Genomic DNA, 20,560 nt, shown 5'->3' on the forward strand with positions numbered 1-20,560 from the left:
TTGCTTGGCTTTCAGTATTCTGATTAAATGGACTCCTAGGTATTTTATATTCTTTGTGGCTATTGTAAATAGGATTGCTTTCTTGATTTATTTTTCAGATTGTTTGCTGTTGGTGTATGTAAATGCTACTGATTTAGGTATGTTGATCTTGTAACCTACAACGTTACTGAATTATTTATTAGTTTTAACAGGTTTTTTTATGGAGTCTTTAAGATTTTTAATATATAATATTGTGTCATCTGCACACAGGAATAATATAACCCTTTCCTTTTCAATTTGAATGCCCTTTATTTCTTTCTCTTGCCCAATTTTTCTGGTTAGTGATATACTGAATAAAAGTGATGAAAGTAGAAATCCTTGTCTTGTTCCAGGTCTTAGAAAAAAGGTCATCAGTGTTTTCCTGTTCAGTATGATGTTAGGTTTGTTATATGTGGCCTTTAGCATTTTAAAATATGTTCCTTCTATATCTAGTTTGATGAAGGTTTTTATTATAAGGGGCTATTGGATTTTATTGAATGCTCCTCTGACATCTATTGAAATGATCAAATAATTTTTGTTCTTGATTCTGTTAAAGTGATGTATCATGTTTATTGATTTGTGTGTGTCTAACCATCCTTGCATCTCTGGGATGAATCTCACTTGATCATGGCTAATGATCTTTTTAATGTGTTGTTGAATTTGATCTGAAAGTGTTGTGTTGAGGATTTTTGCATCTATATTCATTAGGGATATTGGCCTGTAGTTTCCTTTTTTTTGTTGTGTGCCTGTCTGGTTTTGGTACCAAGGTAATGCTCACCTCATAGAATGAATTTGTAAGTACTCACTTAATTTTATTTTATTTTATTTTTTGAGTTGGAGTCTCACCCTATCATCCAGACTGTAGTGCAGTGGCTGCTCCCGGCCACCGCAGCCTCGACCCGCTGGGCTCCGGGGATCCTTCCGTCTCAGCCTTCCAAATAGCCGGAATTACAGGCATGCGCTACCATGCCGGGCTGATTTTTTGATTTATTGTAGAGAGGAGGTCTCGCTGCCCAGGCGGGTCTCGAACCCGTGGGCTCAGGCAATCCACTCACCGCAGCCTCCCAAAGGCGCGGGATTACAGGCAGAGCCACCGAGCCCGGCCCTAACTTAATTTTAAAAGAGCTTTAGTAGAATTGGTATTAGGTTGTCTTTATTTTTTTTATTTTCATTTTTCATTTTTTTTTTTGAGTTGGAGTCTCACTCTGTCGCCCAGACTGGAGTGCAGTGGCCGCTCCCCCCCACCGCAGCCTCGACCTGCTGGCCTCCGGCAATCCTTCTGCCTCAGCCTTCCAAGTAGCTGGAACTACAGGCGTGCGCTACCACACCCGGCTAATTTTTTTTATTTATTGTAGAGATGCGGTCTCACCAAGTTGCCCAGGCTGTTCTTGAACCCGCGGGCTCTGGCAATCCACCCAACTCAGCCTCCCAAGGCGCGGGATTACAGGCTGAGCCACCAAGCCCGGCTTAGGTTGTCTTTAAATGTTTGGTTGAATACAGCAATTAAGCTATCAGGTTCTGGGCTATTCTTTTTTGTTTTGTTATGTCTTCAATTTCCTTATTCATTATTGGTTTATTGAGGTTTTTCTATTTCTTCATGGTTCAAATTTGGTAGATTGTATAAGTCTAGGAATTTATTAATTTATTCTAGGTTTTCCAGTTCATTGGCCTATAGTAGTTCATGATTGTCTCTAATAATTCTTTGTATTTCTGTGGTCTCAGTTGTTATGTTTCCTTTTATGTTTTTGTTTTTATTTTATTTATTTGGGTCTCCTTTCAATTTTTCTTTGTTAATCTAGCTAAATATTTGTTGTTTTACTTTTCAGAAAACCAACTTTTTGCTATTCAAATAAGTAAAAAAATTTAAAAATTTTTGTGGAACCATAAAAAACACTGATTAGCCAAAGCAGTCCTGAGCAAAAAGAACAAAGCTGGAGGCATCATACTATCTGACTTCAAAATTTACTAAAAATCTCTTGTGACCAGGTCAGCACAGTACTGACATAAAAAGAGATACATAGACCTACGAAACAGAATAGAGAACCCAGATATAAATGCATACATTTCCAACCAACTCATCTTCAACAAGTCACCAAGGACATAAAATTGGGAAAAAACAGTCTCTTCAAAATATGGTGCTGGGAAAATTAGGTATCTATATGCAAAACTCACCAAACTAGAAAATTAAATCAAAATGGATTGAAGACTTAATTCTAGAACTAAAACTATGAAATTACTGGAATAAAACATTGAGGAAGTGTTTAAGACATTGGTCTGGGAATTTTTTTTTTTTTGGATATGACCTCAAACACTTAGGAAATCAAAGCAAAAATAGACAAATGGGATTACATTAAGTAAAAAAGCTTCTGCACAGCAAAAGAAGCAATCAAGAAAGTGAAGAGGCAACTCACAGAATGGGAGAAAATAATTGCAAACTACCCATTTGGCAAAGAATTAATGATCAGAATACAAGGAGCCCAAATAATTAAATAGCCAAATAGTCCAAACAAATAATCCAATTTCAAAAATTTGAAAAGGATCTGAATAGACATTTCTCAAAAGAAGATGTACAAATGGCTAACAAGTGTATGAAAAAATACTCAATATCACTAACCATCAGAGAAGTTCAAATTAAAATCCCAATGAGATACTGTCTTACCCCAGTTAAAATAATTTTTATAAAAAAGAGACAATAATGATGTTGGTGAAGATTCAGAGAAAAAGGAACCCTTGAACACTGTTTGTGAGAATGTAAAATAGTACAGACACTATGGAGAATGAGATTCCTCAGTATGGGAGTTCCTCAAAAACAAAAACAAAACAAAACATATGATCCAGCAATCCACTACTGGTTATATATCCAAAAGAAAGAAGTCAATATTTTGAAAAGATATCTGCACTTCTGTGTTTATTGCAGCATTATTCACAATGGACAAAATATAAAATCAACCTAAGCGTCCATTAGTGGATGAATGGATAAAGAAAATACAGTGTATATATACACAATGGAATACTATTCAGCTGTTAAAAAAATGAAATCTTGTCATATGTAGCAACATGGATGGAACTGGAGATATGTTAGGTGAAATAAGCCAAGAGCACAAAAAAGACAAATATTGCATGAACATCACGTGTGGAGTTAAAAAACTCAATTTCATAGAGATAGAGAGTAGATCAGCAGTTAACAGAGACTGGGGAGAGTAGTAGGAGGAAAGATGAAGAGAAGTTGATTAATGGTGCAAATGTATGGTTTGATAGAAGAAATAACCATGTGCTAAGATAGATTAGTAGGGTGACTTGTTTACAATAATCTATTGTACATTTCAAAATAGCTAGAAGAATTTGAATGGTTCTCACAGAAAGAAAATACAAGTATATAAGCTGATGGATATCCCAATAACATTGATTTCATCTTCACAAATTATATAAATGTACTAAACTATCACATATGCCCTGAAACTATATACACCTATTATGTAACAATAGAAATGTATTAAAAATGTAGAAAAATTTTGCCTGTTCTTAAAAATTGAATATTCTAGTCTTACTGAATCATGAGATCTTTTTATTTAATCTGAATACAAGTCCTTTTTAAGATATATTTTTCCAAATATTTTCTTATTTTATAGCTTGATTTTAATTTTCTTTTTAATTTTTTTTATTTCATTTTATTTTACTTTAAAGATGTGGTATACAGTTCAGGGTTAGGTATACAAATATTCATTATGCAGGTACCCTTGTTGATGAGGTGTGCCCCTCCCTCCCCTGGCAGTTTCCTTCACCTGCCAATTCTATCTCCCCCTTCCCTAGCAGTTTCCCACTACTGCCAATCCCTTTCTTATAGTATTATAAAAATTGTTCAAGGTCCGCTTATAAGTGAGAACATATGGTGCTCTGTTCTCTGTTTCTGTGATAGATCACTGAGTATGATAGACTCTAAATCCATCCAAGTTGCTGTGAAGTCCATATATTTGTCCTTCTTTATGGCTGCATGATATTCCATTGTGTATATGTACCACATTTAAAAAATTCAGTCCAGCTTTGATGGGCAGCATGGTTAGTTGCTTGTTTTTGCTATTGTGAATAGAGCTGCAGCAAACATTCATGTGCAGTTATCTTTTTTGTGGAATGATATGCCTTCCTCTGGGTATATTACCAGTAGGGGGATTGCTGGGTCATATGGAAGGTCAATTTCTAGTTCTTGACTTTTAATTTTCTTAATGGGATCTTTCAAATATCTAAAAGTTTTAAATTTTGATGAAGTACAATTTGTTTTTTAAATATATGTTCATTTTGTACCCTATTTAAATCTTTTCCTAGCCCAAGTCACAAAGATTTTATCCTAAAAGTTAATTTTTTTTTATTTTATTTTAAAGATGTGGGGTACACTTCAGGGTTGGGTCTACAAATGTTCATTATGCAGGTACCCTTGTGTTTCACCCCCAACTCCATGCAGGTGTGTCCCCTCCCCACTTCCAGCAGATTCCCACTACTGCCTATCCCGCCCCACCCTCACCCCCGCCCTGCAGATTCCCACTACTGTCAATCCTTTTCTTATCCTAAAAGTTTTATAGTTTTAACTTTTTCACTTAAGCTTACGATCCATTTCAGATTAATTATTGTATATGATGCAAGATAAGTTCAGAATTTTCTTCCTTCCTTCTTTTTTCCCTTCCTTTCCTCTCTCACTCCTTTTCTGTCTTCCTTCATTTGTTTCCATATGGATGCCTCATTATCAAAGCACAGTTGTTAAAAGGATTATCTTTTATCCATTGAACTATCTTAATGTATTTGTAAAATTATCAGTTAAGCGTATATATGTGTCTATTCTCATGCTTTTAATTTTATTCCATTAATGTATATGCCTAGCCTCATGCCAATACCACACTGTCCTGACTTTTATAGTTTTATAGTGTCGTCTTGAAGTCAGAGAGTGTGAATCTTCTAATTTTGTTTTTTTGCAAAAAAAGTTTTTGACTTTTTTGTTTTCTTTGATTTCCCATATAAATTTTAAAATCACCTTACCAATTGCTACAAAAGGGTCTACTGGTATTTCGACTGAGGTTGTCCTAAATTTTTGGATCAATATGACAATAATTGATACCTTAAAAATATAAAATTTTCTTATCCATGCACATTATAGATCTTTTCATCCCTTTAGATCTTTAATTTCGCACAGCAAAGTTCTATAGTTTTCAGTATAAAATCTTATCTATATTTTGTTTGATTTCTCCATAGTATTTTATGTTTTTAAATGCTGCTGTAAATGGTATTTTTAAAAATATATATCTTTTTAATCATGGGGTTCAGTATTCACTATCTGGGGAATGGGTCACCTGACACCCAATCCCAACCTCCCCATCTCTACACAATATGCTCATGTAACAACATCAGTGTGTAACACCTAAATCTCAAATAAAGATGAAAAAATAAAAATTTATATTTTAAATTATTCCTTGCTAGCATATAGAAATACATTTGGGCAGCAGACAGCAGACATTCTTGCTGCTGTCTTTCCCATTGTGCCCTTTACAACGTATCTTCTTTTAAATAAATCTACCTTTCTTAATTGAAAAAAAAAAAGAAATACAATTGATCTCTGTAAATTGATTTTGTATTTTGCAACCCTGCTAACTTACTAATTCTGGTAACTTTTTCATAGATGCTTTGAAAAATTTAAAATGTAGGTTACCATGTCATCTAGGGAAAATATTCTTTCTTCATTTTCAATGTGAATAATAAATTTTATTTCTTTTTATTGCCTCAGTTCATTGACTGGAACCTCTAATACAACGTTGCCTGTTAGATGTGTGATATTTTTTGATGCCCTTTATTAGATTTGGGAAGTGCCATTTTATTTTTACTTTGCAATGGATTATTTTATCATGACTTCATGTTCAATTTTGTCAAAAGCTTTTATTCCATCAGTTGATATGATCCCATGCTTTTTCTTCTTTAGATTGTAAATGTGTTGGATTACATTGATTGATTTAAAAATATTTAGTTAACATTGCATTTCTGGAATTAACCTGACAGTTTTGTAGTATAATTTTTTTATACATTGTCAGATATGATTTACTAATACTTTGTTTAGGACTTTGTGTGTTCAAAAGGGATTATTTTGTGCCTATATTCCAATTTTCTTTTTAGTTTTGTACTGTCTTCATCTGGTTTTGATGTAAGGGTAATGCTAATGTCATAAGAAGAGTTGGAGAGTGTTCCCTCTTCTACTTTCTGAAATATTTGTGTACTATTGCTATTATTTCTTCTTTAAATGTTTGGTGGAATTTGTCATTGAAACCTTATGGGACTAGAGATTTTTATTGAATATGAGAGAGGAATGTGGAAGTTTCCAGGTATAATTGTAGATTTGTTTACTTCTTCCTTCAGTTCTGTCACTGTTTATTTGGGTAAAGCTTTCATGTGTTTTGATGCCTTGCTGTTAGGTTTATACATATTTAGGATTGTTATGTCTTCTTTGTGAACTCTTATTATTATATAATATACCTCTTTATTCCTAATTTTTTTTCCTTTTCTGCTGTTTATATAGATGCCCCAACTTTCTTTTGATTTATATTTCTGTAGTATACCTTTTAAAATCCTTTACCTTAACTTACCTCATTATATATTAAGTTTCTTTTAAATAAAATATAGTGGGGTTATGTTTTTCAAATTCATTCTTATGACTTTTAATAGTTATGTTTAGATCACTTACATTTAGTGCAATTATTGATATGTTTGAATCTGGTCTACCATTTTATTATTTCTTTTCTCTTTGTTCATTCTATTTTCTGTTTTTCTCTTAATCCTTTTCTGCTTTCTTTCAAGTTATTTGAATTTTTTTTAGCATTCCATTTTTTCTATTTTGCCTTTTAACTATATATCTTTTATAGTATTTTTTAATTGGTGTCCTAGAAAATATATATGGAGAATATATGCATACATATGTTATGTATTTACTGGGAAGACCTCCAAAAACTCAGAATTTATTTATAAAAAATCGTATATTTATTCTTACATGTTTAAACTCCAGTCACCTTAAAGTACTCTTCGATGCAATACACCTGTCGAAATGCTTTTTCCACTGCTCAAAACAGATTTTGAATTTGTCAATTTTGATGCCCTTTTGTGCTGCTGCCATTTTTTGTTTCACCTCTTCCACATCAGCAAACCTTTTCCCTTTGAGGACTTTTTCACTTGGGGGAAACAAACAAAAAAGTAGCTTGGAGGCGAGATTGTTTGGTTAGGGAGGTGGGGCACGGGGCAATCATGGCATTTTGGCCAAAAACTGATGAACATTCAGCGTGGAGCAGGCAGGTGTGTTTGTAAATCACCCATAGTGAAACAGGCAAACAGATTGAAAGGAGCTAAAAAAAAAAAAAAAAAAAATCACTGAAGCTGAATGCACTTCTTACAACAATGCTAGTTGGTACAATGATGTGATTGGTTTCTAGAACACTTACCTAGTTGAGGAAGCCTGTGTTACAAGGAGCTCACTCTCCAAAAGATATTTTTATTTTTTGTTTTGTTTTGTTTTAGGTCCTCCCTCCCACACACACACACACACACACACACACACACACACACACACGCACAATCACACATACACACACACACACGCACACTCACACATACACACAACTCTTTATTGTCTACTTAAAGTCTATATGTTACTACTTCAATTGGCTTTTGGAAACCTTACCACCATGTAGGTCCCTTTATCTCCATCTCTTTCTTTTGATTGTCTTATGTATTAAACCTATATACATTAAAATCTTAAGACAATCTTACAATACTTTCTTTTGATCATTGTAGTAGCCTGAAGTATGGTTCCCACACTTCACACTCTAATATTCACACTCTAATAACCAGAACTTGTAAATATGTTACCTTACATGGCAAAAGGACTTTGCACATGTGATTAAGGCTGAGGGTCTTCAGGTGAGGAGATTATTTTTGATTATCCAGGTGCCCCCAATCTAATCATATAAATATTTAAAAGCAGAGGACTTTTTCCAAACTGTAGTCAGAGAACCAAAGAGTGTAATGTGGGGAGGATGTAACCTGCTGTTGCAGGCTTTGAAATTTGAAGAAGGGGGCAATGGACCAAGGAATGTAGACACCCTCTAGAAGTTGAAAAAGGTGTGGAAATAGATTCTGCCCAAGGGTCTTCAGAGTAGAATATGGTCTTGCTAACTCTCTGATTTTAGCTTGGTAAATCAGTTGTCAGATTTAAGACCTTTGGAATTGTATGAGCACAAATTTTTATTTTAAGCCACCAAATTTGTGGTAATTTGTTAAAGCAGCAATAAAAAACTAATACAACCATCAAACATATTTTATGGACTCAAGAGAAGAGTGATTTATTTTTACCCAGCTATTTATCATTTCTATTCTTCCTTGACTCCTGATTTGCTGGTTGTCTTTCTGGTATTATTTCTCTTTTGCCTGAAGAAATTTTTTAAAGCAATTCTTTTAGAGCAGATCTTCTGGCAACCAGTTTTGCAAGATTTTCCTCATCTGAGACTGTTTTTCTTTCACTTTTATTCTTGAAGGAATTTTAAATAGTTATAGAATTCTGGGATGACAAAATCTTTGAGCACTTGAAAAAATATTGTTCTACTTCCTCTGGCGTCAATGGTTTCTAATGAGAAGTTTGCATTCATTTAAACTGTTTCCCTATGTGCAATGTGTTATTTTTTTCTTGTTGTTTTCAAGACTTTTTCTTTGTTAATCGTTTTCTTTTTCTATTATTTTTAGCAGCTTGATTATAATGCGCCTGGTCATGGATTCCTTTAGGTTTATCATGTTCGAGTTTGCTGAGCTCCTTGAATCTGTAAGTTTATGCTAAAGTTGGAACAATTAGGCCATTATTTCTTGAAAAAAATTTTTTAATGTGCTGCCCTCTTTCTTTTTCTTTCTGGAATTCTGATGACATTCAGGTTCTTTTGGTTTTGTTCCATAGATTCCTGTGGCTATGCTCACTTAAAGTAACAATTTCTTCCCCCTGTTATTCAGATTGGGTAATTTCAGTTGATCTGTCTTCAAACTCACTGACTGTTTCCATCATTTTTATTCTGCTACTGAGCCCATGCTAATAAGTTTTTTTTTGGTTATTGTGTTTTCCAGCTTTAAAATACCTACTTGGTTCATCTTATATATTTTATTTATTTGCTACCACTTTCTGTTTTTCATTTGTTTCAAGAGTGTATTTATTTTCTAGAGCATTTTTCCCATGGTTTCTTTAATATTTATTTCAGATAATTCCAACATTTGTGTCATCTTGGTATTGGTGTCATCTTGGTATTGATTATATTTTTTGCATGTAAGTTGATGTTTTCCTGGTTTTCCAGAGTGCTAAATAATTGTAGCTTATATCCTGAACATTTTAGTATTATGTTATGAGGTTCTGAGTTTTGTTAAGTACTATAGAGTACAATGAGTTGTTTTTTAAATTTTGGATTTGGAGGTCCACATGTATATTTGTTACATGGACTTGTTGTGTAGTGGTGGGGATTTTGTCTCAGGTAGCCCATTCCCAAAATAGTGGACACTGTGCCCTCTAGGTAGTTTCTGAACCCTAACTCCCCTTTCCCCTTCCCCTTTATTGGTGTCTCCAGTGTCTATTATTTTCATCTTGGTGACTGTTTAGCGCTCCCACATATAAGTAAGAACATGCGGTGTTTGATTTTCTGTTTCTGAGTCAGTTCACTTAGGGTAATGATCTCCAGCTCCATCCATGTTGCTGCAAAGGACATGATTTCATTCTTTTTTATGGCTGTGATATTGAGTTTTAAAATTTTAAGCAAGCAATTGTCCCAGTTGGAATTAGATGGAAAAATTTGATTATTCTTCTTTCGATGTGGTTTTAAGACTTTATAGTGCTATTCAATTTCATCCTATGTGTGTACCACTCAGATGCCAGTCTGTGACCTGAGTGGTCTTCTCTTTCTTAGTCATCATCATTGTCTGGTTGGTATGAGTGCAATGATGCTTACAACTAATTGGTTACAACCAGCTACAGATTTCTTTGTTCCTTCTCCATTGCTTCCCTTAACTAGCCACACACACAAGTACTCATTGCCAACATGGTAGTACTTCAAATTCTGATTTTTTCCCCCAATTTGTCTGCTACTATTTAATTTTCAGAGTCCTCAAATACTCCATGCAGTCTTTCCATGTTTGATGGCATTTTGTGGGAGAAAGAGGAAAGTGTGCTTATTCTATTTTACACAGAATTAGAACCTCATGCTATTTAATTTTTGAAAACTTTTAAATTTTATTGGCTTAAATATATCCTATAATGCTATTTCCATTGTCTCTAGTCTCGTATGCCATATCTCTAAGTAGTTATGTGTTGGATCATTTAATGCTAACATTCATGTTTTGTTCATGTTTTCCATCTTTTTTTTAAAAATCAATTTTGCCACACTTTCTGTAATATTCTCAGCTCTTGTTCTCAAAATTTTTTGTTCACTAATTCTTTAGGTCTGCTCATGTACTTTTTTTTTTTGAACTAATGATTTTTTAGTATTGTTGATTTTATACATTTATTTCTAGACGTTCTATTTGGTTTCTTTTGAAATATGCCCACTCTTTTCTCATATAATTCTGTTCTCTCATTATATATTTTTAAAAGCATTTCCAATCATTTAAACATCTTTATCTTATACTTTCTGTCACTTTTTCCCTGATATTCTGAGTTCATTAGATACCAATGATCTTTTTCTGTGCCTATATGTTTCTTGACTGTCTTTGATGATATTTTGTTCACTTTAATAATAATTATTATTGCTGGACACACTCACTCATGCCTGTAAATCCAGTACTTGTGAGTCTGAGGTAGGCTGATTGTTCAAGTCTAAGAGTTCAAGACCAGCCTGTGCAATATAGTGAAACCTCGTCTCTAAAAAAAAAAAAAAGCCAGGTGTAGTGGTGCATTCCTGTAGTCCCACTTACTCGGGATGCTAAGGTAGAAGGATCACCTGGGCCCAGGAGGTTGAGGCTGCTGTGAGTCATGATCCTTATGATCATGCCACTGCACTCCAGTGTGGGCAACAAAGTGAGATCCTGACTCAAACATCATCATTATTATTATTGTTATTATTATTATTACTCAGTAGGAATTTTTCTCTCATATGACTCTGGAAGCATACAGACACTGAAAAAAGAATTAGTGTCATGGCTCAGAATATCGGGAAAAATGATAGAAAGTATAAGATAAGGATGTTTAAATGATTTGAAACATATTGATAAAATGGAATACTGAGAATACTGCCATCCAGTGAGTAGAGAACAGAAATTCTACTAACCATCCTGCAAGGCACAGGACAGCCCTGACAAAGAATTATCTAACTTCAAAATGTCAGTGGTTCTAAGGTGAAGTACTCCTGTTTAGGTTGAGAAACTCTGCCCTAACTAATACATTGACTTACCTTTGTTATGGTTTTCCACACTTTACACCTTAATTTTATAGAAACAACTCTCCTTCCTCCCCATGCTCATATTTTAATGATTTATATAGTATGTAACTGGGTCAATTAATTACAGTGGTAGGTTCAACTGAAATAATTTTGCATACAAAATATCCGTGTTCTGGAGGGAGCAAAAGTGTGTGTGTGCACTAGAGAAAAAATTACTAGCCACCAGCTTTCAGCATGTCCCAAGTGAGAGTCAGATAAATTTGAGAGTATCCCTAATTCTTTGAGTTGAATACAGATAGGTTAGGAGAACTTCTACATGTAATTATGTGTATATATGTGTATTTGTGTTTTTCTCTCATTTTCTCTTCCAATAGCATTTTAAATAGTAGCATTATTTAAAATTTGTTTTATGTGACTTTTATAGATACTACTCTAACTCCTCTAACTCCCTGATGAATAATTTCCTTTGACTTAATTTAATTATATCAATTTTATTCAGTATAATTTTGCAAATTTGGGAAGTTTCATACAACAATACTTTATCTCATTAAGTACTGGAATATTTCTCACACTTTATGAAATGACAAATAGAATTAAATGGAAAATTTGATAAGGAGAGAGAATTAAAAATTAATTTGAAAGAGCTCCCAAATTCTGAATCTTTTCCCTTAAAAATTCCAAGTCCAAAGCTAAAAATTCTCCTTTCACTATAGTATGACATGGTACATATATAATATATTATATAGAACATATATAATACTATATTATAATATCTATATCTTTTCTATAGATATATACTCTTGCCCTACAGGAGCCTCAGACTACTCAGGTATTTTGGTAGCTGTAACTGTGTAGGATCTAGTTGGAGAACTCAGTATCTACCTGTTTCCATGTAAGGTTAAGAAGCACCATGGATTTGTGTGTGTGTGTGTAGATTTACATTTTAATCTCTTTTGAAACTATTAACTTTTCCAAAATGAAAGTTGAATGTCATTCCTCAAAATTTACCTCAAAATCTTAGGGTTATGAATGTCGTGTCGTTAACCTTGAATGTACTTTTGCCTGCTGATAAATAGATTTCAAATGATCCCACTTTTGTGATCCTCGGCATGCATGGTGAAGGATGGGTAAACCCTGCATGAGTGTGACTCTTCTCTGTGGCCTGGGCTCCTTCTCCAGCTTATTTTTATCTACCATCAATCTATCTATATCATCTATTTACCTGTCTATCATTGTCATCATCATCTTCATCATCGTCATCAACATCATCAATCTATTCACCCTCTATCATCCCTTTTCAGCGTAGGCAGTCACTCTGGTTCTCATCCCCTTGACTCTTGCTGTGTGCTGGTCCTGGAGAACCCCAGCCTTTGGCAGGGGGCGCGCGAGGTCCCGGAGCTGTCCAGCAGTCCCGGCTAAGTTCTCCTCTGCTCTCTCCGCGCCGGGAAGCTCTCCAGCGCCCCTCCCCGGACAGGGAATCTCTCCACTAGGGCTCCCCGGGCTTCCCAGGCTCGCCACCCGTCTCCGCCTGTCTCTCTCCACTTTGTCCAGCTCCACCTCGGGAGTGGAGCGTGCTTGAGTAGCCTTCGTCCGCGCGCCCGGGAGAGGGTGCCCTGCGCCCCCGGGCTGCTCTGGGGCTCCGTGCTCGCGTGTACGCGGGCTTCCCTCTTTTGACTACAGGGCGGGCGAGCACCTCTCGTTCCAGCCTCGCCTCCCGCGGCTGGGTGGTCCTCTCTCTCTCCTTCTGTCTTTCAAGACACGCGCCCGAAATCGAGGGGTGAGCGCGAAGACCGCCCATCAACTTAACACCTTGAATTAGGTCTTTCGATCCCGAGAGGTGATTGGCGTTGCCGGGCCCATCGAGAGAGAGAGGAAGGAGAGCGGAGGCTGCAGCGGCCCGGGGCTCGCTCGACCGGGCTTGGAACCACGCAGCCCGTGCGGGAGAGGGACCGAGCGCGGGGCCTCGCCCTCCACCGCCCCTCCCTTCCCCTCCTCCCCCGCCTTCCCAGCCCGCCCCTCCCTCCCCTGAGGAGCCGTCTCTCCGCGCTTCTCCCGGAGCTCTCTCCATTGTCTCTGCCTTTACAACAGGTTCGGGCGGCGGGGAAGACGGGCGGGACCCGGGCCGCCCCAGCCCGGGTTTTCTTGGGGCCGCCTCCCTCCTCCGGGTGTGCGATTCTTTGGCTGCTTTCAGTCGGCTCGGGAGCGAATCCCCCGGCGGAGCAGCCCCGGGGCGAGTTCGACCCCTCCCTCGGCCCCCCTCCCGGCCCGCGCCGCCGCCTCGGCTCTGCGTGTGGGAATGATGTGCGCATTGGAGGGTCTAAGTTCTTCATGCGCCTGGGGGGGCCTCCCTTTTCTTTCTTAGGCAACGCACTCGTATTAATCCTACTAATTAGTCAATCCGAGGCAGCGACCGGAGAAACAAACGCTATTTTCCCGCTTGATTCCAAGAACCTCTTCGATTTTTATTTTTTATTTTTAAAGAGGGAGACGATGGACTGAGCGGATCCACACCATGGAGTCTCGGGTCTTTCTGAGAACATTCTGTTTGATCTTCGGTCTCGGAGCAGGTGAGTGGCCGCAGAGCTGGGGCGGGGAAAGGAATGGCTCCCGTCTTGGGGCAGCCTGGGCTGGCTGGGGGCGCCTCGCTTTTCCCAGACCCAAAGTAGGTCTGGAGTGGGAAGCTTGGAGTAGGGGTGGGTTTGGGTTTAGATTTTTTCCCCCCCTTGGGTGCTAGCCTTGGAGACGGTGAGGAGGGTCACGCCCCTAGTCCAGGGTCTGAGGACTGAGGGGGAACTTTACGCAGAGAGGGGTTTAAAGTAGGTCATGGAAATGGGACTTGGTGCTCCGCTATTTAAAGCGTGGCTGCTGATCTCAGGTAAGGCTCTCGGCGGCGGGGGAGGGAGTCTCTTCTCGTCTTCAGTTTCCAATATTGTGCTGCCCTGGAGGAAGAGGCTTGCATTTTGATAGAGCTTTTTCTTTTTCTCTCTTTTCTCCCCCCTCCCCCCACCAGTTTGGGGGCTTGGTGTGGACCCCTCCCTGCAGATTGACGTCTTAACAGAGTTAGAACTTGGGGAGTCCACGGCCGGAGTGCGCCAGGTCCCCGGGCTGCATAATGGGACGAAAGCCTTTCTCTTTCAAGGTATGGTCCGGTGTGCAGAGCCCCCACCGTGGTTTCAGTTCCAGTAACCCCGGAGGAGTTGGCCTTGTCGCTCCTCCTAACTTTGTGTTGCTTCGCGGACGACAGAGCCGAGGGGTGGAGGGGTCAATGTGAGGCACTCAGCCCAGTCTCTTTTTAAGTGGTTTGGTTTTTCTCCCCTGCCGCACCCTCCTCCTTCTGAATCTGTACTCTTGCCAGTTCTAATGGATAGTCCCTTAATTACCGAACAGAAAGTCCAATGGCAGATGGTTGATTTTAGAGTCTGGGGAACAATGAATTATAACACAAATGCCTCGTTTGGGTGAAATTGATTTAGGTAGGAAGCAGGATAGCTTAATCTTAGTTTAGACAGTGATCTCTGAAAGTTTCAGGTACAATGGTGCCCTGCTGGGAGGAATTTCTTTATGGGTGCAGCTTTCTGGAAAAATTAACACCTCAGAGTGTTTTTACCTACTGTATATCATAGTCACACTATATTTGAGGCAAGATCCATCATTGAAAGACTGTCATTCTTTCTTCATCGATGACAAGAGAAAAGACATAATATTCTTAAATTTATTTTGAAAAATTTTCAAGTCAATGTTAGTCTAGAAGTGTACCTAGTATCACCATTAATTGTATACTTAACGATTTAAAAACTTTTTTTGAAGTCAGTGGATATAGCTATGCACAAATTTCTACCTTTCAAATTATATTTAAATGTATTTTGCAGTCAGAAGCAAATTCCAATGCAGCAATTCTTCAACTTTGATTTACTGGAGTTTTTGAAGATTGCTTGTTTGTGAAAAAATTCTGTAATGTGAGCTCCTAAAAGGTAGCTAATCATGCACGGGAAGACTAGATTCACATATAGTGAAGTATACATAAAGGTAAAAGAGAAATGGAGTTTGGTTTAACATATCTGATGGACTACAGCATCCTCCCCCACCCCACTCAGATTTTTCTTTTGTGGTTTTGGTGCCATGGTTTCAAAAGAAGTGCAACTTATAGTTACTAAAGAGTTTGATATGCAAAATGGAACCACTTCAGCAGATTGCCACCAAGAAATAGAAATAAAATAAAACCGGAGTATTTCTGTAGTGGTGCTGTTGCCTGATGTAACCAGTATGTGTCACCATGGACAGTAACACCAAAGCTCATAGTTGAAAAAGGAGAAAATTGACATGTGTTGCATTTACTTAACACAAGTTTACTCTTATAAAAAATTAAAATGTAATTTTCTGATTTTAAAAATTGTTATTTAAATTTTCTGCTTAAATTAATGTCTTAATTATGACAAATATGATAATATTTTATTCACTTAAGGGTCTTCTTTGGAGGGTGGGGCTTGGATAGTGAGTTCTTTAAAAACAATGACCAAATTGAATACAGGAAATAAGGCTAGAATGTCAGCAAAATTTCATAGAGTTGACTACAAGTATAATTAGGGTTAAGGTTCTAGTTTTTTGTTTTTAAGTTTTGTTTTGTATTGTTTTGTTTTTATCTCTGATTTTCAATTCTTGTGAACTGGAAACAAAGTTACTTCAGGACTACCAGTATGAGTAACTGGAAAGCTTTACAGACTCTAAGCTTCTAATAAACAAATAATATTCTGATAAACAAGTGGCTCTTAAAATTTCCAAAGGTATTTTAAATTTCGCTAGTGTTTTTTTCTAGCTTCCTCTGAAGAGTGTCTGATCTGTCACAAATAGAAATCTTCAAGACTGTGCATTTTATGTTCTGGTGCTAGAAAATTAGACATTTTCTAAGAAATAGTCTCAAGGGATTAATAACTTTTCTTAGCTAATCATAAAAAAGTGTTTAGTATTTATTCTTATTTAAATTGCCAGCTTCTTCAAGGTAGGCATTGTGTTCCAAATATACGAGGCACAAAAATAGATGCTTTATTTGAATTGTACATAGGTGAATTTTTCTTGTTTCCCGATAGCAAACTCAATATTTAGACGGACTATAGTTTATGAGATTTGAAGATGTAAAATTTCATTTTCTGCCAGATTACGAACTAATCAATTAGCAAATATTTACTGCATGCTGTTTTCTCAGTAAGCATATGTAACTGATGTATTAATTATGCTCTAGTGACTTCTTTTATTCTAAGATTTGGATTCTGAAATTGACAAAAGGCGGACCTTTGACTCTGCCTCACATTCATATTACCTTGGAAGGGTCTTTTCTCTGCTATTAGTATGTAGAAACTGTTGTTAAGAAGTCAGTTTTGAGTCCTGCTGCTTCATTGGGATTTCCATTGGCTTTAGAGAGAAAAACACATTCAGACTCTGAAGATTTTATAGATTCCATTTATAGTGAGTTGGGGGTGCTGCAGTGATTTTGTATGGTGTATAACTTGTCATAGCAGAAATAGTAACAAATTACAAAACCTGTAAGATGCTCTCAGATTTCATATGAACTTATTGTACAGATTTCTTTGTGTTATCAGATGTGTTCTAAATAGATGGAAGATATCTGGAAATATCAAATTTTTCTTACACTAACATAATCATCTTCTCTCTCTTAGCTCCAAAACAAAGAAATCTCAATATATACTTTCCCAATGATTTTTGCTCATTTAATATTGCTTCTCTTTTTGTCAATTTTTCTCTTTGGTCGTTTTGAGATGCATGCAATTCAGTATTTTTGTGAAACTAAATAATTTTTGCAAATTATTGTGAAATATAAATATACTGTTAATATTAGATACATAATGAAAACAAATGGAAAAATATTTTAAGGTCATAACTCCCCCCCCCTTTTTTTTAACCACAACAACAACTATAGTATCACTATAATGGCTTTATTGTTGTGGAAATTTGATTTATAATGGCTTTGGAAACTTAAGTAATGACATACTAAATTAGATTATTCCTTAATAAATGTGGTTTTTGAGCCAGGCACAGTGGCTCAAGCCTGTAATCCCAGCACTTTGGGAGACCGAGGTGAGGGGATTGCCTGGGCCCACGGGTTTGAGACCAGCCTGGGCAACTTGGTGACACCTCATCTCTACAATTAATCAAAAAATTGGGTGGACGTGGTAGCACACACCTGTAGTTCCAGCTACTTGGAAGGCTGAAGTGAAAGGATCGCCAGAACTCAGCAGGTTGATGCTGGGGTGGCCATGAGCATGCCACTGCACTCCAGCCTGGGCGACAGAGTGAGACTCTGACAAAAAAAGAGGGGCTTTTGATCTGTGCCAGTTATAATAATCTTCAAAAAAAAGTGTCCAGGCAATAGTTTGGAATTTATATCAAAAATTTCTAGTCGTTTCTAGTTCATGTGACTCATAGCCACAAACAATACATATTATGCCTTTAAAAAACAAAGAGTGAATATTGTCAGTAAAATACCTATAAAATTAGAAAGATTTCTAAAGTCTTAAGGACGAATGCAGTTACAAATAGAATTTACAAACGTGTTTTTAAGTTTAGTAAATATTTTTCAAGATAATGATCATAATAATGTTCTTTCCTCTGTGTACTTTCATCAGGAATCAGGAATGTGAGTATACAGAAGCACAGTTCTAGGACTTCCTAGCAAGGTTAGCATGATTTTTAGATCTTTGATTTTAGCAGTTCATCTGACCAGGTTCCCAAAGTAGATAGTTTCCTTTGTTCGTTTAATACAATTTCTTCTGAAGTGTTCGCAGACTTTATAATTTCATTAATTCCCATGAGAGAAGTAGATAAAATCAAAGCATATTTTTTTCCAAGTTGGGAATTTGAAAATAAGCTTAGTTGTTATTTTTAAAGAAATTTGAGTTTTTAAAAGGAAAAAATATGTTCATAGGTCTATTCTTATGCCCGTGTTTGAAAGCAAGAATGAAATAAGGCATTTGATAGTGGGCCATGGACTTTAGTAGGCAAAGAAATTTAGTGTTAAGACATGTAGGGTGTCAATGAGTACTTGTCTTCAGTATCATGGTTAATGAGCATCTATGGACTTAGAGGTGATGGCCCCGGGAGCCCCAGTTGAGTCGAATAACACAGTGACTAAGAGATGGGTTAAGAAACCAGATGGTCCATCTTCCTCAGGTAGAATTTCATTAGTTGTTTTACTGTGGTGGTGAAGTTACTTAATTTCTCTGTACCTTTAATTATGAAACAAATGAACACTGCTATGAAGATTAAATTAGTTAATTCTTTCAAATAAATTATTTTTGTTCAATGACTATACTGTTAGATGTTAGGCATATAACAAATGAAGAAGTTAGAACTTAACTTTGCCTTCACAGTACCTTAAACATAGCCACTAAACAACTATGTAGATAATAACTTAATCACCATTATGATGAATTATATGAAGAACAAATAAGGGTATAATGGGAATCTATGTTTTAGTTTGGGAAGTCACAGGCTCAGGGAAACTGTCTTTGAAAAATAATTATTTAAGCTGGTAGCTGAAGAATATGTAAGAGTGGTTTAGAGAAGAGAAGCTGTGGGGATTCAGAGAGGAAGAATAATTTAGGAAAGGAGACTACCTTGAGCAAAGTTCCTGAGCCTGGAATGAAGATGTTGCATTTGAGAAAATGGAAGACGTGTAGAGAAGTGGAAACATAGGAGTTGTAATATGAAATGAAGCAAATGAGGAAAGCAGGGACCAGGTTACATGGTAGGCCATATTAATAGAGTTAACTGAAAATTTATCCTTCTTTTAAGATATATTGTGGTAGGAAGAATAATGATCCCCTACAAATTTTCATGTCTTAATTTTTGGAACCAAAGAATAGGTTTTGTTATATAGCAAGGGTAAATTAAGAGTGCTAATCAACTGACATTAAGATAAGGAGGCTCTCATAGATTATATGGGCAGGCCCTATATAACCAGAATTTGTCCATTTATTCTAGGCTTATTCAATTTGTTGGTATAAAATTGTTCACAGTAGGCCTTATGGTCTTTTGCATTTCTGTGTTATCAGTTGTAATGTCTCCTGTTTCATTTATGACTTTATTTAAGTCTTCTTTTTTTCTTAGTTTTTCTTAGTCTAGTTAAAGGTATGTCACTTTTGTTTGTCTTTACAAAAAATCCAGCACTTAGTTTCACATTTATCTTTTCTATTGTTTTTATGGTCTCTATTTCATTTATTTCTGCTTGGATCTTTATTATTGTAGTCCTTCTGCTAACTTTGGGCTTAGTTTGTTCTTTATGTAGTTCATTGAGGTGTAATGTTACGTTATTTGTTTGAGAGTTTCTTTTTGATATAAGCATTTATTGCTATAAATTTTATTCTTAGAACTATTTTTGTTGTATCATATAGTTTTGGTATGTTGTGTGCCTATTTTTATTTATCTCAGGTTGTTTTGTAATTTTCTTTTAATTTACTCTGACAAATTGGTTGTTTATTATGTTAATTTTTATATATTTGTAAATTTTCTGAAATGTCTCCTATTTTTTATTTCTAGTTTCATTCCTAACAATCTCTTCTTGCTACTATAACAGAATATCTTAGATTGAGTAATTTATAAATAATAGAAATTTGTTTTTCACAGTTCTGGAATCTGGGAAGTCCAGCTTATAGTGCCAGCAGATTTGATACCTTGAAAGGGCCATTCCTCATAGATTGCATCTTCTATGAGTCCTCATATAGCAGATGGGACAAACATTGTGTCCTCAAAGGACAAAAGGGGTTAGGGTTTTTCCTTCAACCGCTTTTACAGTAGTATTAGTTTCATTTACGAGGGTAGAGCACTAATAATGTTCCAAAAGTCATCGCCTCTTAATAATATCACAATATATATTAGTTTCAACATCTGAACCTTGGGGGACATATACATTTAATCCATAGTAGTACCATTGTGTTTGGAAGAGATACTTGATATGATTTTAGTATTTTTAAGTTTGTTAAGATTTGTTTTGTGGCCTAAATATGTTGGATCCTGGAGAGTGTTCTAAGTACACTTGAGGAGAATGAGTACTCTGTTGCTGTTGGATGGATTGTTCTTTATATATCTGTTAGGTCTATTTGGTCTAA

The 20,560-nt window shown here is 36.3% G+C and overlaps 1 protein-coding gene across 4 annotated transcripts in view; it reads left to right on the forward strand.

Moving 5' to 3' along the window:
* Positions 1-12,971: 12,971 nt before the first annotated feature.
* NELL2 (neural EGFL like 2) overlaps positions 12,972-20,560 on the forward strand; it is a 207,744-nt gene continuing 200,155 nt past the window's right edge. The window contains exons 1-4 of one of the 4 annotated variants that reach the window (XM_021707058.1): positions 13,508-13,529; positions 13,923-14,008; positions 14,184-14,316; positions 14,452-14,580. In XM_021707058.1, the coding sequence (XP_021562733.1) occupies positions 14,265-14,316; positions 14,452-14,580 (181 nt within the window). In that variant the 5' untranslated portion in view covers positions 13,508-13,529; positions 13,923-14,008; positions 14,184-14,264. Of the gene's footprint in view, positions 14,009-14,183; positions 14,317-14,451; positions 14,581-20,560 lie in introns of all 4 variants that reach the window. The other 3 variants (XM_021707056.1, XM_021707055.1, XM_021707057.1) reach the window with 3 other exon arrangements.

Source organism: Carlito syrichta, unplaced genomic scaffold (genome assembly GCF_000164805.1).
Source record: "Carlito syrichta isolate Samal-C Ts95f unplaced genomic scaffold, Tarsius_syrichta-2.0.1 Scaffold316362, whole genome shotgun sequence".
NCBI lineage: Eukaryota > Metazoa > Chordata > Mammalia > Primates > Tarsiidae > Carlito > Carlito syrichta.